This window comes from Periplaneta americana, chromosome 14, assembly GCF_040183065.1.
Source record: "Periplaneta americana isolate PAMFEO1 chromosome 14, P.americana_PAMFEO1_priV1, whole genome shotgun sequence".
Lineage (NCBI taxonomy): Eukaryota > Metazoa > Arthropoda > Insecta > Blattodea > Blattidae > Periplaneta > Periplaneta americana.
The window spans coordinates 159,311,635-159,338,553 of record NC_091130.1 but is presented as its reverse complement, the minus strand read 5'-3'; the positions used below and the strand labels follow the sequence as shown (position 1 = coordinate 159,338,553).

The 26,919-nt window shown below is 36.9% G+C and overlaps 2 protein-coding genes across 10 annotated transcripts in view; one reads left to right on the top strand and one right to left on the bottom strand.

Annotated features, from left to right (window-relative positions):
* Positions 1-8,440, bottom strand: part of LOC138713936 (secretin receptor-like) — a 44,329-nt gene extending 35,889 nt beyond the window's left edge. For 2 of the 3 annotated variants that reach the window (XR_011336014.1, XM_069846477.1), the window contains exons 1-2: positions 8,290-8,440; positions 3,639-3,755 (exon numbers count right to left, since the gene is read on the bottom strand). Coding sequence is in view for 2 of the 3 variants with exons in the window: in XM_069846477.1 (XP_069702578.1) it covers positions 3,639-3,755; positions 8,290-8,371 (199 nt within the window). In the remaining variant the exon portion in view is untranslated. The other variant, XM_069846478.1, reaches the window with a different exon arrangement.
* frc (fringe connection) overlaps positions 1-26,919 on the top strand; it is a 267,265-nt gene that overhangs the window by 204,574 nt on the left and 35,772 nt on the right. Inside the window, exon 1 of one of the 7 annotated variants that reach the window (XM_069846485.1) lies at positions 23,445-23,653. The exons of 2 other annotated variants lie outside the window; for them this stretch is intronic. Coding sequence is in view for 2 of the 5 variants with exons in the window: in XM_069846480.1 (XP_069702581.1) it covers positions 25,398-25,518 (121 nt within the window). In the remaining 3 variants the exon portion in view is untranslated. Of the gene's footprint in view, positions 1-23,444; positions 23,654-25,346; positions 25,519-26,919 lie in introns of those variants that run through there. 4 more of the 7 variants (XM_069846486.1, XM_069846484.1, XM_069846480.1 and 1 more) reach the window with 4 other exon arrangements.

Sequence of the window (26,919 nt, the reverse complement as noted above, 5' to 3'; positions counted from 1 at the left end):
TACCATTGTTCGGAATGCAGCTTGTTTGTGTAGTGTTGGGTGGTTGGATGTGTTGTGTATGTGTGTTGTTGTTTGTTCTTCGCCAGTCCCTGAATTACCCATACATTTTCTTTTTTTCAATTTGTCTTCGATTTTTGAGGTAATATAAATTACTACTATCATCCGTAGCTTTTTCCAGTATTTCAGGATGTGTTGAACTTAGTTTCACATCGTCGTTATCACTCATTTTTAAATGAAACATTTATTGAAAAGCAATAACTCTCAAAATGAAACTGTGTTTTCATTTGTTTATTTCCATAGCTATTTCGACTAGGCATACATTATCGATTAGTATTTTGTTTCCAACTATTTCATACGGTGTCGATAATTCCATATTGCCAATATCCCTGAAATCCAATGTTTCTATAAGTATAAATGTATAGTTTTATCCACTACTTATCTAACTGGTCGCAGGAAAGCAGCGTATGCAGCTCTGATATAAACCTTAAAAAGAATATACTTTGCATACTTCCACTCGGTAATGAGTTTTGGAATAATATGCTGGGGAAATTCCACAGATAGTAACAGTATATTTCTATTACAAAAAAGAGTAATTAGAATAATAGTAGGTGCCAAATCTAGGGAATCGTGTAGGATTATTTTCAAAAAACTACAAATAATGCCTATGGCTTGTCAGTATATATTTTCATTAATAGTATTCCTCGTATGTAATCGTGAAAACTTTGTAACTAATTCAACAGTTCATAGCATAAATACACGTCAAAGAAATGACTTTCATACTCCATCGGCAAGTCTATCGTGCTATAAAAAAGGAGTGCGTTATATGGCAGTAAAAAATTTTAATAGCCTCCCTATCGATATAAAAAATGAACCTCAAAACATAAGATTATTTAGGGCCAAATTAAAGAAGTACCTAATTTCTCACGCCTTCTATTCTGTAAGTTAATTCATGACATTCAATAACACTTCATGAAACTGATACTAAAACTTTATGTTTGTACTAGTAGACTATATTGTAAATCTCGTCTGTATATATTTCATCTAGACTGTGACTATAAATTAAGACTTTATAATAGTATTAAGTTTTTTGACTTGTTCCATATTCTAGCTGTAAAGCAATGTATAAATACCATGGAATGTTAATAAATACAATACAATAAAATGGCTATTAAAACGCTCTTACAAACTTTGCCAAGGCTCGCACATCGTACTCATGTCTAATAGCTGTCATCACAAGATGTAATAGGAGCTACGTGACGGAGGGAAGCTATCTGTTGACTTCAATATCAAGAATTTAAAATTTAATCACGTTTCTTTTTAATAAGACATATTACATGTATATTATTCGACCGTACTTTCAATCCGCAGAGGGGAAGCAGAGCGCTGTTATTAGAATCTTTTCACTAGTTGAAGAAACGAGGGGAAGTTACGTACAGTCCTTCAAGAAATGCAGTCACTCTGCTAATGCTAATCAGCAAACGACCTTTATAATGAGAATATAATGAAGTCCGACAATTAATAGGAAATTTAATAGTTTTTAGTTTTTATGCAACTGTTATTGTGTGAATAAGATTGTGTTAATGTCTAGATTCCCGAATTAATGTCATGCATCACTAGTTCCATCTACCTGAATCTAGTAGAACTACGTCCTCATTCCTTAAGGGTATATGTACGTGAACGACCACAAATATTATCGGAAAATACAGGCTCTAAATTTCTAAAATTTTATAAGAAAATTAACTCACAATTGGACAAAAATTACAAGGTACCACAACAAGACTTATTAGAACTTAAATATCTGATAAAAGTATAAGAAAGGTTACTAATACTATTTTTCAAACCAATTTTATCAGAGTATGAAAAAGAAATCTGCAGTTACATCATTTGGTAACCATAGCATTGTTATGGTCTCTCTGACATCTTTAATATTTTTCCTGCATGTAATAAACACTTATTTCTGAAAAGTAGACTACTCTCAAACATGTAGGGTTGTTTATTTTAATACAATTAATTTTTTATTTGTCCTATATAAAATATACTGGGTGTTCAGTTCAAAATGTGTCTTGGCTCCCTGTATGCCGTCATGTGGCTAGCTGATGAGCCTAGAGAATTCAATCTTCCTACACTTCCGCAGCTCAGGTGTATAATCTAAGAGGCAGAGAAGTTGGCTAGCAAGTACGGCGTTCATTCTGAAGCGTACGTGCCGATACGTACGGTAACGCCGGTAGTGGCAGGAATGTGAACTGTTTGGAAACACGTACTGTCGGGATAAGGGGAGAGGGTTAAGACGATTACTTATGTATTTGTTGACATTAACTTCGACGGTCAACATGGACACGGAGCATTTGATTTGTGTTGTGGAATGTTACCGTACGCAACCGATGATAACAAATACCCTGCGTACGACTTACCGGCGCAAAACACAGTTCGAAAGAGGTTATGGTAGCACACAGACCGTACAGACCGCCATCTGTTGCTACGACGTTCAAGTTCAGATTGAAGAACGCCTTAAATAATAGGTAACTTCTCTAACATATAAGCTGAAACTCGCTTCAAATCGGTGACCCAACAACAGTGACGTCATGACACACTTTGAAATGAACACCCAGTATTGAAATTTACATAATGTTTTGTGACCTAATTTTTCTATTTTCAAAGAAATGGGCATTACTGTAGTCTACCTTTTGCACAAATGCATGTTAAATCAGTGTAAAAAATTTCAGAATTATATCTCTAATAACAATAATAATAATAATAATAATAATAATAATGATAATAATAATGATTTATTTTAGCTGGCAGAGTTAAGGCCGTAAGGCCTTCTCTTCCACTCAACCAGCAAAAAGTGTATATACATATGCATGAACTTACAAAGAATCCAACAATTTGATTTAGATGAGAGTTACATGTATACAAAAGTTATTTACAAATTAAACAACAAAATACTATGAACTATTAATTAAACACTGAAATAAACTGTGTAGCAGAATTAAACTAAAATACATAGAATGTTAATATATTTCAAATAATATTAGATAATATAAAGAGATTATTACGAGACAATTAAAATACAGCACAATCAATGGTTGTGGAGTTATGAAATAATATGTGTGAAAATTTTCAAATTTTGGAAAATTTAATTTAGAGTACAAATTGAATTCTTAAAAATATTATTAGTAATTTTTTTTATACTTTTATCAGAAATTTAAGTTCAATAAGTCTTGTTGTGGTACCACATAATTTTTGTCCAATTGTGAGTTCATTTCCTTATAAAATTCTAGAAACATACAGCCTGCATTTTCTGATAATATTTGTGGTAGTGCATGTACATATACCCTTAAATCGGTAAACTTCCCAGAAACCGAGCTATTAACTTAAGGACTGTTAACAAATGAGTCATTATCCCGTCTTTCGAGAAATCGGTCATGAATGTTTTGCCTGTTTATATTTAGTAATATTTTACGTTATGAGGTTTGATAACACAACTGGCGCGTGGCAGCGCAACTGTCGAGAGTGAAGTTTCTATTTCGTGGTAAGGAAGTTATCTACTGACGTAGTGGATCATGCGAAGATGGAAAGCGAGGAAGTGCATTTTAAGTACGAGATTAAAACTTGACGGTCACATTGTGAGTACTGACCTCGTGGCTTCGGGATGCTCATCTCTGCCAGGCATCTCTCGCGCTCGCTTCTCAGCTGCTGCCTCATCAGCTCCAGATATTTTTCCAAAAGTTCATCGGATGTCGTCTGCTTTCGTTCTGAAATTCCAATGCGTGTAGCTCATATATTTATGTTGCCTGGTCATGAATGGAGGAAATAAATAAATGTAATACTTACTTACTTACTTACAAATGGCTTTTAAGGAACCCGAAGGTTCATTGCCGCCCTCACATAAGCCCGCATCGGTCCCTATCCTGTGCAAGATTAATCCAGTCTCTATCATCATATCCCACCTCCCTCAAATCAATTTTAATATTATCCTCCCATCTACGTCTCGGCCTCCCTAAAGGTCTTTTTTCCTCCGGCCTCCCAACTAACACTCTATATGCATTTCTGGATTCGCCCATACGTGCTACATGCCCTGCCCATCTCAAACGTCTGGATTTAATGTTCCTAATTATGTCAGGTGAAGAATACAATGCGTGCAGATCTGCGCTTATTGTAGGGATTCGTAACAAGCTGTTTTTTTACGGTGATGGGTTGTTAGCCCTTCGCCCAACCCCCAAGCTGGAGGACCACCCCTCATCGGCTGTCCACGACTGCTTATTCAATATATTCGCAGCTACCCTCCATATCTGGAGGCCGTCTCCTCTATCCGCAACCTGAGGACGCGCCATGCCGTGGTGATAGGGACCCACAATACATGGATAAATAAATTTAATTATAATAATTGTAGAATAATATTACATCCATGTTGAATCTTTCGTACACTACTTTTAACACTTGAATATGAATAATTAATTAAATGGCGATCTTATAAAACACACTACAAAGACATCTCAACAACACAAACCAAAAATACAACCACACAGGCGTATACAAACTCACATGCAATATTTGCGACAGTTTCTACATTGGACAGACAGGCAGATCATTCCAAACTCGATACAAAGAACACATTAAAGCAATAACCAGAGGACACAATACATCTACATATGCCGAACACATAACCGATGCTAACCACACATACAATAACATAAATACAGACATGGAAATCCTACACATACAACCCAAGAACCAAAAACTCAACACACTAGAACAATATGAAATATACAGACACACTAAAACACACCCTGATCAAATTCTCAACACACAGATCAATTTCAGAACACACACACACTATTTGACACAACTCTTCATCACACGAACGCACCCACACAACAGGCAGCGAAGTTGAGATAGCACCGAGATCTAGTAGGCTCTGAGGATGGTGTCAAGTAGCACCGAAACAGCTGTAAGCCGCACATGCTTACATGATTAACACGAGTAAGATCGCCATTTAATCAATTATTAATATTACATCGTCTCATAAGGTATGTCGATATTTTAAGTTTGATGTTTTAGCATATTTTACTGATTTTCTTTAGTTGCGCAAGTCCACACCTGTGGAGTAACGGCCAGCGCGTCTGGCCGCGAAACCAGGTGGCCCGGGTTCGAATCCCGGTTGGGGCAAGTTACCTGGTTGAGGTTTTTTCCGGGGTTTTCCCTCAACCCAATACGAGCAAATGCTGGGTAACTTTCGGTGCTGGACCCCGGACTCATTTTACCGGCATTATCACCTTCATATCATTCAGACGCTAAATAACCTGGATGTTGATACAGCGTCGTAAAATAACCCAATAAAATAAAAAAATAAAAAAAAATTTAGTTGCGCAATACAATTTGCAGGACACTATGGTTATTATTATTATTATTATTATTATTATTATTATTATTATTATTATTATTATTATTATTATTGCGTATTGTGAGCATGTCACATTCGTCAATTGTTAATACAAAGAATGTATAAATGGAGGTGATAAAGTTTGAGATTAGAGTCCTTCTAAAGCACTATTCGAAACGAAGTTATAAAGTTGCTGCCACGACTCGAAAAATATGTGAAGTCGAGGTTGGAGGTGTCGTTAGTGAGCGTGTAGCACAACGACGCTGCGGTTCCAGCGTTTCAATAATGAATAGGAACATTGAAGATTGAGAACGCTCTGGAAGACCTGAGGTATGGAGTATTGAGAAACAAGCAATCCAACCAGAGGCAGAACAGGAACATTTGATGAAATATAAATTCAGTTTCACTCCTGTTGAATCCAAGAAGAATGTTAACTGAAGAAAACATCAGCATTCTATAAAGAAATCCTTAATAGTAGACCGACGTTAATCGAATTTCGACAGACTTAAGGAGAGAGAATTGTTAAATATGAAAAAGAATTAAATTTTTTAAACGTCTTTTTCTTTTGAAATAGTACAAAGTGGGTCAAAAGTCGCTTTCCCCAAACACTTCCTTACATTTGATTACATTCAATTTACATTTGACTAAACTTTCCTTTATAGATTTTGTTCAAAATGGAGGCCTTGTTTCCCGATACAAAATTCACAACGTTTAGATACTGATTTATAGATGGCAGAACATAACTCACGATTTTCATCGATTTTCACGAATGATTGTTCTATCATTTGTCGCAACTGATTCAGATCCTGCGGTTTTTGAGCAAAAACATCATTTTTCAGGATACCCCACAGCGAAAAACTACATTTTGTCTGGTCACATGATCTGGGTGGCCATTTTGTTGTGCCACGACGGCCAATCCATTCATGGAATTGCTGGTTCAAGAAGTCCCTCACTGCTACATCAAAATGAGGTGATGCTCCATCCTGTTGTCATATCAACTGCATATCGGCAAACGAGGGCTGTTTTCAAGGCATGACAATGGAAAAACAGTTGACGCGCGAACATGGTTGCCAACCCACTACACCAGCTATTCGTTTGTTCAAGTTATGACATCTGTATATGTGTACAAGTGTAAAACCTAAGAAAGAATATTGGGGAAAGCGACTTTTGACCCACTTTGTATTTGACGTGTGAAAAAAACATTACATAAAATTTGATGCACATTTATGGCCTTGTCAACTGTTGTGACACCATTTTTAAAGCTCTGACGCACGGAGTTTTTAAATGGCACGAAAGTTTGACTGCAATTCCCCGGGACTTTAATTTTGTTATTTATGCAATTTAAAAAAAGTTGTATATCTTCGGAACTGCTAATGCTTCATGCATGATATTTGATATGCATGTTCTTTAGACTGTTAGGAAACTTTTCTGGACTAGAAGTTATTTTTCTTTTGAAAAATATGCCTCCATATTTGTATAAGAGTACCTCTAAAATTCATTCTGCGTATAGATGCTCATTCGGTCCTCAAATGTATTAATACTAGGCCTATTGTATTTTCTTTTTTTTTTTACTTATGTATTATTGTTTTATTCTCTTTGCATTGTTATATATCGTCATTTTGTATTTATGTGTATGTTTGTATTTATTTACTATATGTTAATTCGTATTTACATAATTTGTAAATTAAATTAAATGAATTGTTTATACTAAAATTTTGGAAATTGTGCTCCAGACATTTTAAAGTGCGTCTTTTTAGGAGTAAGATAACATAGGAAACTTAAATTTACCTTTAAAATTACTGAGATGTGTGAATTACTGCATCCTAGATTTATTTTGTGCGAGATCGTGCGTATTTGCTTGTTTTCCGCACAGAGCCAATACGCGGTAAGTGTGAAATACCACATTCAGTATTCCCAACGTAACACACATAATAATTTCCCTCTTCTTACCGCTTAAGCGCGACATTCATTTTACTGCTTCAGGCTTTTAACATATTATTTTTAGAGACGTTTAACATGGTAATAATTATAAATTGGAAACTTACCACTGCAATTTCACCTAAATTGCAATGTTAATTATTGTTTTTAAATATTTGCAAAAATTAAGTAAAGTCTACTACTCCACGAAACTTATTGCATTCCTGATACAAGTAACATTAAGGAAGCCGTGAAAAAATCAACAAGATTCCAGATGTCGATGTTATTATTGCAATATGTTATATAAATAATATTGTTAAAATATTAAAATGAAAAATAAATCATTACATAACCTTACCATTTGTTTTAAGTTCGCATTTATAGACTGGGGGGAAAAAAAGACAGACGTATATCACGGCCATCTGGAATATAGTACACACAGAAAACATTTTATAGCAACAATGTTGAAGAAAGATATTTTGGTTTTCCGAAGTTGCCGTCATTAAATAGAAACCAACATGGAGATTTCATTGCAACTAATTAGAAATCCGTCTTTCAGGTATGTAATAAACGATCTTCGCACAAAATAATGTACGATACACGAGCGGTATGTTTGTTTTCATGTTCTCGGAAATTAAAAAAGCTCAACTACGTTTCGCTTTTTCAGTCTTTTCCTCGACCATGAAAACGTCAACATACCGCTCTTGTAACGCATATTACTATTTCACAATTTGAGTCCCATTTTTTAAACGAATCTGTAATTTAAGTTGCTTCAGCAATGATATTTCTACACACAAAAAATTAAAATTGTGTATTAATTATGAAAAATATTTCAATTTTCACCTTCTTTTTCTCTTAATTGAAAAATATATATTTGTCATGGTTATAAATTTCCAATACCAACTCCTATTGTCACACAGAAAGATGCACCGAAACGTTGGTTTCATTTAAACAGTCGCATGCAGTATATAGCCTAAGAAGTAACCTGCCTCCTCCTCCTCCTCGCGACGGAAGACAAGCGAGCGTCGCGTGGGCGAGGAGCGCCGAGCACAGCAGCCGAGACCCCAGCATGGCGCAATGTCGTCTGCCAGGGCAGCCCTCTTGACTCACAGACGTGTGGATCGGATTGTGACGTCACGGCCCAGCAGCTGCTGACCTGCGCCACAAGTCTTGTCTGCGTCAGTCATTTTCATAAACTGACTTAAGAGCTTTCTGGATTGGTTCAATGGTCCTCTCGCAGCCCTGAACCTTCTCAATGTCATTTTCTGAAAAAAAGTTTAATTTATTATATTAGGTCAAAGTGTAACCTAATTTCGGAGAAAGTAATTTCAGTTTCGGAAGTAGTACTGTGAAGTTCGTGAGATACAAAGTTAATTTGGGAAAAGAAAATTCAGTTTGGGAAAAGATCGATCTAATTTCGGAAAGCTTTAATATTATTGAAATTATTTTTATTTCGAATAACCTCGCATCCAATAGTTTTCACAGTAAAACCTGTTCAAGACGGAAGTGACATGGTCCCATTTTTTTTTCCGTTGTGAACAGGCTTCCGTGTTATTCAGGTGTGAAATTAAAATGGAATATTTATCATTAGTATACATGAACAACAAAATGGCATGCCGCAAACTGCAAGAAGTACAAAATATTCCGTTTAACACTACTCACGTTAAATCAGCTTTCTGTCACTTATTCCGTTGGTGAATCATCTTGATTAAAACCTGATTTTCTGTATAAATGTTATCGTAGCTCACTCATTAGTCATTAAACATTACTAAAGTTTACTAATCTCATTCTATTTAATATCTAACACTATACTCTAATACTGTACTGCATATCACTGCACATTATTATCTAATTGGACTAGGAGCCATCCATTAGAGGCCTTGAATTCTGGCTTATCTAATTTCTTTGCCAGTTCAATGGCTTGCTTTGCAGAATAGATCCAGGAATTGGCTTGTTCTTTGAAAGGTCATGAAGAACCCACTTCCACAAGAGTTCATTTATTTCCACATAAACAGTTGCTTTCTGGTTCCTTTTGTGTCACCAATATTGGTCGCACGCCACTCATTATGATCAGAGTTTTCCACAACTGTACTTCAATATTATTTCACATAGACTTTGTTTCTAATTTTCCTTTATCTCGATAACTTTTACTTCATCACTTACTGTTAATGCCACATTTTACGAAACTTTTTTTTTACCAGGAAATCACTACACTTATGCTCTGTCTAGCTATAAATACGACAGTATATGGGTGTGAAAATTGAAAATCTTTGAAGGGACTCGTCTGCCTAGTCAACAGGGTAATAAAATTTATGACCGTCAGGCCAACACACCCTCGTACCCTCTAAAATTTTGCAAAGAAAACTTTTTTTTATCTTAATGACCTACATATTTCGTACATTCCCTGAAATTACAGCTGTTTCAAAATATAGTTTACTTCAAAGCAATGTGCCCAAAATATTATTTCCGTTTTGAACAGTAGCAGGCAGTTTCCATTTCCACGTTGGACAGTTTCCATTTTATTCAGGAAAAATTACACATAATACATACGAATTTCACAGGGACCAATAAATTGTTCCGAAATAGACAGGATTCCGGATTATTCAGGTTCCGATTTGAACAGGTTTCACTGTATAAATCATGACGATCGCAACAATTCTTGTTGCCATGTGAACGAATATTGTCAATAAACGTTGTTCATGAATGGCTATGTTGCTACAATATTTGTGTTCGCGAGAGAGAATATGGACAATCAATTTTATTTTAACATGTATATAATAAAATTATTATATAGGGTTACTTATGTATTCATTCATTGAACCCATAGTTCCGGAGTCGGAATACAGACCCATCTAGCGGAGGTTTCAATACCTACTAGGAATTTAGTTACACTTATTTCCCGACAGAGAGCAGAGAAACAAATGGTAAGCTCAACGCCTGCAACCCCACCTAGTATGCAACTAAGGTATCATTAAGACGCGAGAGAGGAGGAATTTAGTCTAGAGGCTCTAATTTAGGTTCGGAGGGCTTTAACGTGCCTGAGAACTCCGACGCGGTACACTCGGTTTAAAGTCCCTCCCGGAGGATTTACGCTCCGGATTTTTGCGTCCTGAAAATTCTATCGACTCCAGCCGGGTGTGAACCCTCAACCTTTGGGTCTAGTGAAGAGCTCTTTACTCCTAGACCACTAGGCAAGACAGTGTTACTATATAGGCTATACTTACTAACTTACTTACTGGCTTTTAAGGAACCTAGAGGTTCATTGCCGCCCTCACATAAGCCCGCCATTGGTGCCTATCCTGAGCAAGATTAATCCAGTCTCTATCATCATATCCCACCTCCCACAAATCAATTTTAATATTATCCTCCCATCTACGTCTCGGTCTTTTTCCCTCCGGCCTCCCAACTAACACACTATATGCATTTTTGGATTCGTCCATAAGTGCTACATGCCCTGCCCATCTCAAACATCTGGATTTAATAATCCTAATTATGTCAGGTGAAGAATACAGTGCGTGCAGTTCTGCGTTGTGTAACTTTCTCCATTCTCCTGTAACTTCATCTCTCTTAGCCCCAAATATTTTCCTAAGCACTTTATTCTCAAACACCCTTAACCTATGTTCCTCTCTCAAAGTGAGAGTCCAAGCTTCACAACCATAAAGAACAACCACTATAGGCTATAGCTGAAAAAACAGAGAAATATTCAAATCTTAAATTGACTTCATTGAAATTACGTTTTCCGAAATTGAGGTTAGTTTTTTTTTTCCGTTGGCGTTGAAAGGGTATAGTCCGGGATCGCTGTACCTACACCAAGAACTAGGTAAAATTCCGGGCATTTTTTATTATTGATTTATTATTATTATTATTATTATTATTATTATTATTACGGAGGGGGGACCGAGACGGAGTCCTTCACCGCCCCTCCGTCCTCCTCAGAGTTACGCAACCTCCTCAGATCGGTGTATGCAAACCACAGCACTACATCCTGTTGTATCCTATATTCACCTGAAGGCTGCGTTCCTGTAGGTATCGTGATTCATTGTTTATAGATTCAGCTACTCATCACAGTTCCGCTACGAAAGCTTCTCCGTCCCTCTTGGACTTTTGCAGCTCTGAGAACGATGGCATCACAGCACTACACGTACTGCGTCCTATATTGATCTGAAACTACTGGAAGATGATAAAAGAAGTTGAAATTAATCAAGGCGAAATGAGTCCGACGTCCAACGTCAAAGTTACCCAGAAATTCTGCTTTAATTGCTTGAAAAATGGAACCTCGGGGGGAAAAGGCCAACCAGGTAATTACCCCAAGCGGGAATCGAACCCGCGCCCGAACGCAACTCCTGAGCCACGCCGGTAGCTTCCAATTCAGCAACAGCTGTACAAGGAATAACAATTTTATTATTATCTGTCTTCACAGACACAGCGTTACAATGGCGAATCAAGGTCGAAAATAAAGAGGGAGATCGGTAATGTAGTGGCAGTGGTGACCACATGATCAGAGAGACCCGCCATGCGAGAGTGTCTTGTGTTGGTTTAATGAAAGACCTAACACAATAGATGTTACAGCGTCTTCAAACAATGTCCGACTTTAAGTTAAATTTGCAGATATTCTTGTCGGTTTTACTATAGATAATGATAGATTTTGTGAGGTTCTGCATTCTCTTTTGAATAGCCCACACTGTCTCCCCACAGGCGAAATGTGTCTGTGAGTGCGGTAAGCAAAGAGTCAATAGACTGAAGCATTAAGTCATCAGAAGCAGCTGTCCTCATTTGTTGGTGCAAGGACATAGCTTTTACCGGCTGATGCAAACCCTGGAACAAATACGAAAGCCCAGACATGTTAAAATTACGATAGGAGAAGAACATTCACAGACATACAGATGAAAGCCTCAGTTTTGTTTTCTTATTCACAGGATCGTCGTCCCGTCAACACATTTTCTCGCAAGTCCTTCAGGAGCTGAAAAATGTCCTTCAGGAAGGATTAGGAATTGCTGAGACATCCGCATGCAACATTGAGCATCCCTTTAGCATGTCTGATTTTGGAATAGTGGCTCCACATTATAAAAATTTTCGGACGGATTTTAAAAAGTAAACAAAATAGCTGGCTTCCTGTCGGAATCCTGCAAAGAAACCACTGACACTGTTGATCATCAACCGTTCTTTTGTAACCGGCGTTTCACACTAAATAGTACATTATGCAACGAGCCTATAATGGTAGTAATTAAGACGCAAGTATGATTGTTTATGAAACTCGCTTGCGCTCGTTTCATAATTTTCATACGAGCGTCTTAATTACCATTATAGGCAAGTTTCATACGACTTTTTATGCTCGACCATATTTCTAGCTTGAAAGTATTCAAAATTATGGTTATGTGCTAACTGGCCTGAATTGTGAGATGTGCGCAACGCGAAAGTATTGATTTTTTCCGAGGCCGAATTTCATTGACCTTGGCACAGAATAAGATGAACATTACTCTGATATAACCTGAAAATTGATTTAGAATTGAAAAACGAGATGACAAATTGAATTTATTTGAATATTATTTACAATTAACTCTAATTATTATAGTAACAGAACATAACCTTCTGCGACAGTATTGGATTTCCAGCCTCCGTGACTTTTCGCTAATTCTCTTTCGATTGCATATCCGAGAATAATCGATACTTGCGGTTTTATAACGGTACAAAGCTGACCTGTCATTGGCTGAACACCTGTAAGCTGACTTGTCATTGGCTGAACACCTGTAAGCTGACTTGTCATTGGCTGAACACCTGTACTTTAATGAGTAGGTGTACTTTAATGACATGCATTAAAGGACTGCTACCAGGTGAAATTACTACATTTCGGCATGGTCGAGCATAAAATTATATAAATTATTTCCCTTAAGAACATAACACCACAGTCTAGTATATATACAGTCACAAGCTTGAGTTGTGAGGGTGCTATGAACAATAGACTCTACTATTTCGCATTGTCTGTAATGAGCGATATTAAGCAATCCTAGTGGTTAGCAACTATCTGTGGATGCATATTTACGTATTGAGCTTCGTGACTGTATATGCTAGACTGTGATAGTACTGTGTAGTAAAATATGTGAATATTTCTTAGCTTAATGTGTTCATAGAATATTTGTGAAGCATTAATTTTCCATATAACATAAAGTAAAACACGTTTTACGTGTTATTTATCACATCCGTTACAAATCCATGTCACATCCGTTAGAAAAGTTAACATTATTTATTTAATTAAAATAAATAATCATGGAACTTACCAACACAGATAGATAAAGTCATCCTTTAGGTACGAGTAGAACTTTTTAAATATAATTATGCAGAATGATCAACAGATTTTTAAGTTAATACAAAATGAAATGTTGAAGTGGGTGACATTTTTGTCACATCCGTTACAGTGCAAAAACTTGAAGATAAAATGAAAATCTTCGGAGCAATAAGCCTAATGATTAATATTCACGTGAGTTTGAGAAGGACAACAAGGTGACGAGCTGAAAATGTAACATAAAAAATATTGTATTTAAATTTTTAAAATTAACTTCTAGAACTGTTTATGTCACATCCGTTACAAAAGTATCAACGTATCCGTTCATTTACTATAGGGGAACAACTTAAAAACTCTGTTGGTCTGCGCATGCGTCAATCTTAAAGAGTGACACAATATTCACCTCCTCCTTCCTAATTGTCACCCAATAGTAGCGCGGAGTGATGCGTCACATGACTTGTCAGTCTGTAGTGACAATGGTTCAGATTAATGGAGGGAAACTCCAGACTCCGCCTCCAGCACAGCGGTAAGGTTTAGTAACCTCCTACAACGGAGTTTTGCCACTTGTAGGCCTATAGTAGGAGAGAGATGGACAAAATACAGAAAACGTGTGTGTACAAAAGGTATGACAGTTCCACTCTCTGCTAACCTTAGATCACGAAGTAAAATTAATTATTGTTTTCATTTTATTCAGAAATGTTCTGAATTAGTATTCGAATGAAAATAAGATTCTTTATTAATTTTATCTCGCAGGTTCGATTCTCGATGGAGTCATGGATTTTTCCATTGATCTAATACTTCCAGCCACACTATGGATCTGGCTCTTAATGGGCACAGCGACGCGGATTTATTTATGTATTTACTTATTTATTTACTTATTTATTTATTTACTTATTTATTTATTTATTTATTTATTTACTTATTTATTTATTTATTTATTTATTTATTTATTTATTTATTCATTCAATTATTTGTGTACTTATTAATTCATTTATTTATGTATTTATTCATTTATTTATGTGTGTATTTATTTATTATTTATTTATTTCATTTATTTATTTAATACTTTGTCATATTAGAAGCGAGATCGTTACAATAGCACGACATTCACAACGGATGCTAGAAGAAAGAATGCGAAAAATGTTTGATCGATTCCTCGGTCCACACCTGTGGAGTAACGGTCAGCGCGTCTGGCCGCGAAACCAGGTGGCCCGAGTTCGAATCCCGGTCGGGACAAGTTCCCTGGTTGAAGTTTATCCGGGGTTTTCCCTCAACTCAATACGAGCAAATGCTGGGTAACATTCGGTGCTGGACCCCGGACTCATTTCACCGGCGCGGCGTGTCCACAGCTGTGGAGTAACGGTCAGCGCGTCTGGCCGTGAAACCAGGTGGCCCGGGTTCGAATTCCGGTCGGGGTAAGTTACCTGGTTGAGGTTTTTTCCGGGGTTTTCCCTCAACCCAATGCGAGCAAATGCTGGGTAACTTTCGGTGCTGGATCCCGGACTCATTTCACCGGCATTATCACCTTCATTTCATTCAGACGCTAAATAACCTAGATGTTGATACAGCGTCGTAAAATAACCCAATAAAATAAAAAATAAATAAAGTAAATTCACCGGCGTTATCACCTTCATCTCATTCAGACGCTAAATAACCTAGATGTTGATACAGCGTCGTAAAATAACCCAATAAAATAAAAAAATAAAAATCGAGTCCTCACAAGGCAGAAGGTAACGTGGGACATGCCGTATAACATGGAAATGGAAACTGTTCAGTGAACCGAGCTCGCAGAAGACGTCCCAGCTGCCAATTAGTGCATGCACACCTATACCAAGTTGCTCATCGACCTTGCTTTGTGTCATTAATGACGTCAGAAAGACATCTTGGCCTCCGCAAGCCACTCTGAGTCATGCAGGCATAGGCCTACCCGATCTCTGCTATCAGCAACATGTGCGACTATTGATTGATGCGAGACTATGTTCCATTTATTTCCCTTAATACTATCTGTCTGTCGCAGTGGCTCACGGCCGGATTGTCGTATAAGCGAGTCCGGGTTCAGTCCCCGGCTCCGACGAAGGTAATATTCATGGTGGAGAGTTTTCTCAGGCTTCTTCCATCTGTCCGCCAACGCTCTTAACAACCGCGCAATGAAGCCTGCGTGAGCGTGATGCGACACGCAAAAGTCAAGTCTGTATTTTTTTTAGGAGGCTGGATTTTAATAGCCACGCGCAGCGACTCTGCGCAATGCGGCAGCGGGACCCGAACTTTGACACGCAGTAGTGTGTTGTGCACTGTGGTATAAGGATTAGGGGTCGGAATTTAATTATGCACATAAAGTAGTATTACTACTTCGTACATACATTATATTTAACCTAGCGCCCATACATAATAAAATGACATCAACTATATTTGAGTAAACATGGTGCACATTACGGTTGAGAAAGCGTCGTTTACATTGTTACGAAGTTTAAGTATTCCAATAATATCAAATAATACCTGAACGAGGCAAGTACTCACATATTGAACTGTGCGCCTAGCCCTTCACATGTGCAATTAAAGACTCATTCACAATGAAAATTAAACATAACGTAAGCGTTAACTTAACGTTACAGTAACATCAAGAAGTCATACCATCATTCACGATGGGAACATACACATAACACAGTGGCGTATACTGGTTTAAGGGTCTGGGCTACCACTGACCCTATTATTACACAAAATATATTTTAAAATCCCTATAATAAAATTCCTTACATATTTATGTGAATTCCAGACGTCTTGATTGTGACTAAAATACGTTGATGACTTCGTCCTTGAAATTACAGTTGGGCCACTTGCAAGTTTCTGTAGAAATGACTTTTCAATGGACATCAGTGCCAAGCCGGATAAACGTTCTTGTGTATGAGTTGATCTACAGTAGGATTTTATTCTCTTCAACGCAGAAAATGTTCTTTCTACCGATGCTGACGTAGCTGATATTGTCACAATTAATGTTGCCAATTTAAGGACTTCAGGAATAACTTGGTTCAGCTAGTTTTCATATATGGCAGATAATATTTCATGGATAGGTTTGTTCGAAAAATCAAAGACTTCTGCTGAATATATTACATTTAATTCATTTTTCAAACGTACTTGATCAAAGTGACTGTTATAGGACTGAAATAATTTGTTTAGTGCCTCATTCGGGAAGTTTTCTCTATAAGCAGAAAATTTTTGAGAATCTAGAAGATGTGTGAACTGAAGCTTTCCATAATCAGAAAATCTGTCAGTAATTTCCATGTGCATATGATCTAGTATGCTGTAGTACAGCTGCCTGTATTTCAATTCATCATCTCCTTTTCTTCGCTTTAATGGTTGTTCCATTGTATTGGCTGAAGAATTTTCATTTTCCATATTACTCCATACGGACGGAAACCCACTACGTCTGAACTCGGATATAGTATTTTTTTAACTTTGATACCTCTTGCAAGTATTGCAAGTAGTATGCTATGTCTAGACTTTTTGTCTGAAGAATATTGTAGAGCACATCTGTATGTGCGAACACTCTAGCATAGACTTCAAGAAGAAATATATTCTGAAACTGTGTGAAAAAATTCTAATATCCTTGAGCCTGCACAATTACAGCATCATCCCAGTTTTCTTCAGAGTCATTACAAATGGTATTTTTAAAGAAAGCAGTCCGTTTTTCTCCGTATTCCTTTACTGTATTTACAAGCCGAGATGTAAAATTCAATCTAGTTGGTGCTACTTTTGGGAATTTCTTGTTCATAAATTCCTTGAGTTTTCTGATCTTTTAGGAGATGATGAGAAAAATGCAGCTAAACCCGACAGTGTTTTGAAAAAATGTGGCATTCTGGAATGGATGAAGTAGTTTGTTGCAAAACTAAATTGAGAACATGGCTGTAACAATGGACAAATAGTGCTTGAGGATACTTTTCTTGAACTTTTGTTTTCAATCCATTAATATTTCCCGCCATAGCTGGAGCACCATCGTATGTCTGTGCAATTAACTTATTGCCGACATTGTATTCTGCTGTAACACCTTCCACATGCTGAAACAAAGCAGCAGCAGTTTTGTCCGAACTGACATTTGTGAATCCTATAAACCGTTCTTGAACATTGGCAGTACTGTCGACGTATCTTAAAACAGTGGACAATTGACTCTGATTAGAGCAGTAACTTGTTTCATCAACAACAATGGCCACAAAAGGTTTTATTTTCTTTATCATAACCCCACTTATAGGAAATATTAAGTCATTCTGAATTGCGGAAGAAGTACCACGAAATACTGTTGAACTCTCAAGATGATTGGCCAGTAAATGGTCAAATTCACTTAAGGAACTTAAATATTCAATATAATTTCCTATATTGTCTATTTCACAATCTCGTTATGACCCCGAAAAGCCAATTCTTGTTTTCCTAGAAAGCAGACTGCGTTAATAAGACGCAGTAAAATCTCCCGATTTTTTTTTTTTTTTTCACAAGAGCATTGTGTTGGTTGATGTGAGAGCTTTTTGCTTATCTAGCTGTAAATCAATTCTTGTCTTTCCAAAGTTTGCAAAGTTCATGCTACTACAAATATGAGCTTTTGATTTGTCGTACTCTAGGACTGCCGTTCGAAGGGAGTTCATATTAGAAAACCCCTCTTTTGACCACACATTAGTTTCGCGGCTAAATAACAAACATGGCCAGCAAAATAGTTTAGACAGTTTAGAAGTACCACACAACCAATTCCACTTACCATATGATGTTGAAGTGAAATGGCGTGTGTACTCACGCTGTTTTTCTTTTACGTCCATGGACAAATTTAACTCAGGAGTTGGTCTTTCCATTTTCACAATTTCAACTTTCTCGTTGTTATGTACGACGGTTAAAAGGCACTTTTAATAAACCTTTTATTACACAGTCATTTTCAACACAAACCTCTCCAGAAACTTGTTCTGCCATATTTTTCACAATATCACTTAATTGGGAAATTAAAAACTTAATAATTCACAATTAATATAGCTCTTAGACACTCGAACAAATCACAGATTTAAAATAATGCACTGCAAGAACACAATCACATTCATAGCTAGCGTACTAAGCGTATTGTTGCTTCGCGCCTGCGAAGAAACCGATCACGAGAGCGGCAAGGGAGCGGGGGGGACGGGCAGTTGTGCGAAGGACAGCGTGAGCGGAACGGTCACAGGCTACCTCACGTAGCAAGCGGTTTCTCCAGCGATGCCGCCTTGACAACTTGTTTCTTTTCGAGAGCAGAAAGCGCATATAAATCTAACAATTACTTTAATTTTAATTACTATGGTAGAACTAATAATACAAAATTATTACATTATGTTATGTTATAAACTTTTTCTTTTGTAATTTCCTTGGGCTACGGCCGGTAGCCGCGGTAGTCCGCAAAATACGCCCCTGACATAACAGCAAACATACTTGGTAACCATGGAAACATAACAACGACGCCATTTCCTCATATTCTGTCGTATACTTCAGCGCTCCACGATTGTGTTCTGTTTGCAAATCACGTAAGCATGAGCATGAAAGTTTGGAGTTTGCAAACTTTCACGTTAACGTCTTACGGTAATGTTTATGTCAGTGTTTATGTGAATCATTGTGAATGATCCCATCTGGTAGCCTGGGCGCAAACTTCTGTGTTTATGTTACGGTTATGTTTAATTTTCATTGTGAATGACCGTTGCAGCAGTTCTCAAAAGGCGTTGTGCTTAAATTTATTTTGTCTCCTTTAAAGGCTTCTATGATGGACATATTATGCTTTGCTTTCCACACCACAGCTAAGTATCCAGAAACATCTAATATCGTACGCATATGGGGTCGTGGTTAAATATATACGAACTAGCAATACTACTTCATAGTGCATATACTTCCGATCCCAAGTAATGATACAGTCCTGTCCTTTATAACAACAAGTTGGAGATGTTCTAATATATTGTTCTTGTATTGTAGATCCTTTGTACCATGAGTTCCAAAGAAGAGTTTGAAGAGAAATTACTAATAGAGTGTGTGCGTAGTTCTCCTGTTACGTATTTATGACGTTATCAAAAGTCGTACAAAGACAGGAATTCCAAGGAAAATACCTGGCAATGTAGCTTATCTTTTTATTGAAAATGTTTGTGACTTCATCAATTGCACAGTAAACCAGTAGGCCTAATTTTAACCATTAACACCATCATCCTCCTCCTCTTGAAGCAACAGCCAACAAGGCAACAAGTGGGTCCATGTCAACAAGAAACGCGCGAATTTCATGATACTCCTAACGAGATGCACAGACTTTGAATTTCTAGGAAGTGAGCTAGTTACATGTGTTTGTAAAATAGCTCAATAAGCACGTGCTTCAGCCCTGAGCTACGGATAATTAAAACAGTTGATAGGAATCTCACATTCTTCAGTATAATAAGCCACCGGCGTGGCTCAGTCGGTTAAGGCGCTTGCCTGCTGGTCTGAAATTTTTTTCCGAGGTGAATGCCAGGTAATCTATGGCGAATCCTCGGCCTCATCTCGCCAAATACCATCTCGCTGTCACCAATCTCATCGACGCTAAATAACCTAGTAGTTGATACAGCGTCGTTAAATAACCAACTAAAAAAATTCGGTATAATAAAAGGCATTTTGTACATTTGAATGTGTGGGCTATACACAATAACGTAACGATCGTTAAAAGTCAATATTTTACTGTATGCGTTGTTTACTTATACTTCAATATAATATATGTATGCATCCGATACTGTTTGTCATAACAATGGCGATGGGAATCTGTTTCATCACACACTCTGACACACGTGATGATGGATGGCTGGCTGGTATACACAGGATCCGTTCCAATGTGGGTTGTCCCATTTCATTATTCTTACCTGCATTCGAAGGTCACGAACAAATATTTGTCATGAATTCATCTGATTTGTGTACAAAGCAAGTAGCTTGGTCCAGTATGCTTCTATCCAATCACACAAGCGCTTACCTTATCTGCATTAGTCATTGCTTGAAACCTGCCCATATCCCTCAGGTTACTATTGCTCCATTCTTAATTGTCATAGGGAATAGCACGGTAAATGTAGTTACCAGTGCCTTCATCTAGAGAAACTCAAAATCTCGAGTGATATTTATTAGGACTATTTAACAACTAAAATAAAGGCATCAAATTCACTAATAAAGAAATGTAAATATCAATTGCTTGCAGTATGTAGTTGGTTACTCTGTTTGCCATTGTTACGTCACATGATATACTTTGTATGTAAACAATAGGCTTAGCATAAACAGATTTTAAAAACAAAACATGAATTACAGTTTGAACTTTGTTTAAGGCAGGAGACGGGTTAAATTTCGACTATTTCTGGTCAAAAATCACTTTTCGTTTTACTGCAAAAAATAAATTTACAGAAGCCAATCTAAGTCTATGCCTCAGTCAGGACCCTACAACACCGATAACTGTAATGACGTCATATTTGAATATTTCGTTGTGATTTTTCGACATTTCGTTTTTAGTGCATTTCTACGTATTCAGAATCTAAATGATTCTACAATTTTAAATAATTGATTAAATGGCGATCTTACTCGTGTTAATTATGTAAGCATGTGCTGCTTACAGCTGTTTCGGTGCTACTTCACACCATCCTCAGAGCCTTCTGTGTCTCGGCGTCATCTCAACTTCGCTGCCTGTTGTGTGGGTGCGTTCGTGTGATGAAGAGTTTTGTCAAATAGTGTGTGTGTTCTGAAATTGATCTGTGTGTTGAGTATTTGATTAGGGTGTGTTTTAATGTGTCTGTATAATTCATATTGTTCTAGTGTGTTGAGTTTTTGGTTTTTGGGTTGTATGTGTAGGATGTTTAATCAATTATTTATATTCAAGTGTTAAAAGTAGTGTACGAAAGATTCAACATACAATTTTAAATCTATGCAGCTGAACTATTTTTACATGCTCTGTAAACTACGATTAATTAAATAGAATTTCGGATTTTCGATACTTTAATAACTTTTTTAAATAAAAGATAATATCTATAGAATAGGCACAAAAAACTTGGAGATTATGACCTGATCAAGTAAATATTTTATTTCTTTTCTCATGACACAATTTTCAAATATGGATAATCGTGTTTTATAAATATATATCAGAGTTGCTATAGCCTGTAAAAATATGTGGCTCATATACTTTAAAATTATTAAATATGGGAAATGCCTGTTATTATCCGGTTGAGAAGCTGCTGTCATCCAGTCTGCTCTAAAAAAGGTGAAAGTTAGAATTTATAAAACAGTTATATTACCGGTTGTTCTGTATGGTTGTGAAACTTGGACTCTCACTTTGAGAGAGGAACAGAGGTTAAGGGTATTTGAGAATAAGGTGCTTAGGAAAATATTTGGGGCTAAGAGGGATGGAGTTACAGGAGAATAGAGAAAGTTACACAACGCAGAACTGTACGCATTATATTCTTTGCCTGACATAATTAAGAACATCAAATCCAGACATTTGAGATGGGCAGAGCATGTAGCACGTATGGGCGAATCTAAAAATGCATATGGAGTTTTAGTTGGGAGGCCGGAGGGAAAAAGACCTTTGGGGAGGCTGAGACATTTTCTTTTTAGTGGATGGGAGGATAATATTAAATGGATTTGAGGGCGGTGGGATATGGTGGTAGATACTGAATTAATCTTGCTCAGGATAGGGACCAATGGCGGGCTTATGTGAGGGCGGCAGTGAACCTGCTGGTTCCTTAAAAGTCATTTGTAAGTAAGTAAGCATAGATTTCATTTTTAAAGTTGCCAGTTTATCATTTTTCATTTTTTATATTTATCAAGTTTCGCCATTCTTCATTTGACTACAAAGACATTACTTTCAGTTATATTGACAAAAATATATTATCTTTGTGCTATATATATATATATATATATATATATATATATATATACATATATACATATATACACACACACACACACACACACATGCATAATTTTTCAGCCACCACCACAGTGGTCTAGTTACTAGAGCACTGGACTTATAATTCTGTGGATCCAGGTTCGATCCCTGGTGTACCCCCGATTTATAACGTGTTAGGCAAGCCCGTGGTTCAGGTAACATAGCGGTTTTCTATAGGAGCTCCGGTTCCTATGTGGTAACCCAATAAATCTCCATCATTATCTCGTGTCATCACAGACCAGCCTCCTATCGCGCACCTTGGTCAATTACTCTGTCGATGTAGCCCACACAACTGGTGTCATATGAGTGAATGACGAAAATTCAAGTCCTCCCCCACACTGTTAGGGGTGGGAGAATTCAGCCATATTTTTTATGAAAGCTTGTATTTTAAACTCTTATATAATTTGCTCATAATAATTATGTTCAGACACTCTAAAATTCCTTCCACAGGCTCAAACCAGGGCATACGCAAGGAGGGGTTGCCAGGCTTGAACCCCTTCCCCTCGAACTTAAAAAAAAAAATTATGTATTTAGATTTGAGTATTTTTTATCCATAATCGTTTTCCCTTCTCTAATTTTTCACTATCAGAGTAACAAAATCTACATCAACATAAGGCATAATTTTCCTACCCCTCCTTCAATGTAATCCCTGTGCTTCGCGTACAATACACTCCCCATATGCAGTAAACAAGAGCCCCTGTATATATGCTGCAAGACTCCCTCCAAATTTTAATTCCGTAACTGTACATAGTCTATATATTTCTGAGTAGTCTCACCAATTGAAAAAAAAAAGTTGACAGAATTATTGGTTGTATTTACGACTTTTTTACGCAGTTAACTTACTAATGTCACTATTTTGTGTTCTTGGTTATAAAATGGATATGTTGGCTGCGGTAAAATATTGTCGTGATAACCGAGTGGCTGCGCATGTGAGTGTAAAAATTTCAATGGAATCCTCGCCGAGGAACAATGTTGTGATATAATCTCTGACGTGTGTCCAACATGGATGGCGTTTTCAGTCAATATTGTGTGCTTACGGGATTTTAAGTAAAAATTGTTCTTGTCACATCTTAAGGATTTAACTGGCGTTCAATGGAACTAATCTGTAATTAATTTTTGTTTCTTGTGAATGTACGTTTTTGCGGTAAGTTTTAATAATAATTGTTTAATATTTATAGAGTGAAGTTAACCTCATGCTATATCGTTAAATCTCAAGTTGCCTTCTTTGAGATACCGGTTGATTAGGAGAATCACATGTTTCTGACACAATTGAAATTGCCTGATTGGTTAATTTGAGTTGCTTAAACGGAAGCTGTCATTTTTCCTTTACTATTTCTGTCATAGTTGTGTAACAAAAATTAACTTGTAGTATTCCATAGAAGAATGCTTTCACTTACATTCTTCTAAACACAGAAGGCTTAAATGTACGTTAAAAGAGGATCATTGATATTACACTCCATGACAGAAGTGAAGAACCAATAATTATTTCTTTACGACTTTGAATTGAAATTTCTGTAAATTTCTCTACTAGTCACCAGGCTATCAATAGTAACAACTATAAAGTGTAAAGTTTTTTCTTCTTTTAAAACACTTTGAGAAGGAAATGCGCAAGAAATTGACGACAGTAAACATTTAAATTGATATTTTCTAATCATAGGACATAATATATACCTAGATAACAGGGAAATACAGCAGTAGATGCTTGGACCATCTCACATAACCTCAACTGATTTACTTGTATAATAAGCAGACCCCTGTCTTAGTCATTGGCCTTTGAAAGAAAAGAAGTAGCCAATTCTATGGAGGTACTGTTTCCCGTGTAGTTCGTAGCTTTACAGTATCAGAGCCTACATTGTTCACAACAAACTGATTTTAAGTATTCTACTGTAACGTGAAAGTTTGACAGTTTATATAGGCCTATCGGTTATGTAGTGGGATACTGTATCAACATCTCAAGATTATTAGTCTGAATGGAATAAAGGTGATAATGCAGTGAAATGAGTCTGGGATCCAGCGCTGATAGTTACCTAGCATTTGCTCATATTGGATTAAGGGAAAACACCGGAAAAACTTCAACCAGGTAACTTGTCCCGATCCAATATGAACAAATGCTGGGTAACTTTCGGTGCTGGACCCTGGACTCATTTCACTGGCATTATCACCTTCATCTCATTCAGATGCTAAATAACCTAAGCTGTTGATAAAGCATCGTAAAATAACCTACTAAAAAAAACTTGCTCCAACTGGGATTCGAAACCGGGGCACCTGGTTTCGCGGTCAGATGCGCTAACCGTTACTTCACAAGTGTGGACGAAATTTAGTTTCACCCGGGTTTCTGCTTTCATCTGATTATCACTTAGTCTGTTTATGGTGTCTGTGGACTAAATTGTTAAGAACCTTTTCACATTGGGCCTAATCGTTGAAAACAGGCACTGATGAAAGAAAAGAAACGAAGCCTATATGTTTAACAACTTTGAGAGAAATAATCTATTCAGTTAATTAACGTAGTGCAATTCAGATCCATGTCTAGCATGGCCCAGGTCAGAGACCAGTTTCTTACCTTCGAGCTATGTTGGTAATAACTTACACAAAGGTAAAAATAGTAATACTGTATACAGTGTGTACCATTTGGCATTTATATAGAAGTTGAATAATATATTGAGAATAATCTCTTTACACTGCCTCAAACAGGCTTCTGAATTTCAGCCAACATACCTATTTTCTCCTTTGTATGAATTCCAGTTCTCGCGATAATGTGACATTTAATGTGGGAAATTAAGATTCAAATGTGTTAATGTGAGTCACTGATTTCTAACTAGGCTTGTATCTCTGTGAGATAGTAGATAGCATAATCTGGAACAAATAGGATTGCATGTATAGATACTGAAATGATAACATTACGTAACCAGCAGTTGGATCATAAGGATATTCGAATAAGAATGCAGGCTGCAAAGTTAGCATTAGAGCTTGCACTTTCATCTGATGTCACTCAGACTGCTTACTTTACCGGTATGTCAGTGTGCATTTTTTGTTATTTGGCTGCATTGATCAGAATGTAAGAATTTCCCACATTTCTTTCATTGATTTATTATCTGTAGATAGGCATGTTTAAACTCGTGGTTTTGACATCAATTCTTTTGACAAGAGGAAGTTTTCATTTCTAATTGCAGACAGGATTGGGATATAAATTCAGATTTTAGATTCCTCACCCAGAATAATATAACAAGAATTTGAAAGCCATAGTATTGTAACAAAAATAACATAGTAGAGGCTCATAATGAACTGCTGTATTTCAAAATGAACCTGATGAATTAACAGATTGCTTACTTACTGGCTTTTAAGGAACCCGGAGGTTCATTGCCGCCCTCACATAAGCCCGCCATTGATCCTTATCCTGAGCAAGATTAATCCAGTCTCTACCATCATATCCCACCTCCCTCAAATCCATTTTAATATTATCTTCCCATCTACGTCTGGGCCTCCCCAAAGGTCTTTTTCCCTCCGGCCTCCCAACTAACACACTATATGCATTTCTGGATTCGCCCATACGTGATACATGTCCTGCCCATCTCAAACGTCTGGATTTTATGTTCCTAATTATGTCATGTGAAGTATACAATGCATGCAGCTCTGTGTTGTATAACTTTCTCCATTCTCCTGTAACTTCATCCCTCTTAGCCCCAAATATTTTCCCAAGAACCTTATTCTCAAACACCCTTAATCTCTGTTCCTCTCTCAAAGCGAGAGTCCAAGTTTCACAACCATAAAGAACAACCAGTAATATAACTGTTTTATAAATTCTAACTTTCAGATTTTTTGACAGCAGACTAGAAGACAAAAGCTTCTGAACCGAATAATAACAGGCATTTCCCATATTTATTCTGCGTTTAATTTCCTCCCGAGTGCTATTTATATTTGTTACTGTTGCTCCAAGATATATGAATTTTTCCACCTCTTCAAAGGATAAATCTCCAATTTTTATAGTTCAATTTCGTACAATATTCTCGTTACGAGACATAATCATATACTTTGTCTTTTCGGTATTTACTTCCAACCCTATCGCTTTACTTGCTTCAATTAGAATTTCCACGTTTTCCCTAATCGTTTGTGGATTTTCTCCTAACTTATTCACATCATCCGCATAGACAAGAAGCTGATGTAACCTGTTCAATTCCAAACCCACTGTGTTATCCTGGACTTTCCTGATGGCATATCCTAGAACGAAGTTAAAAAGTAAAGGTGATAGTGCATCTCCCTGCTTTAGCCCGCAGTGAATTGGAAAAGCATATTAACAGATTGTTTACATACAGAAAGATTAAGCTCTCATATTCGATAATTATTTCTGAGTATCACAACAGAAGGACTTGATGTTATTAGTACAGCCCAGAAGTTAGGCGAAATGCCTTCTTT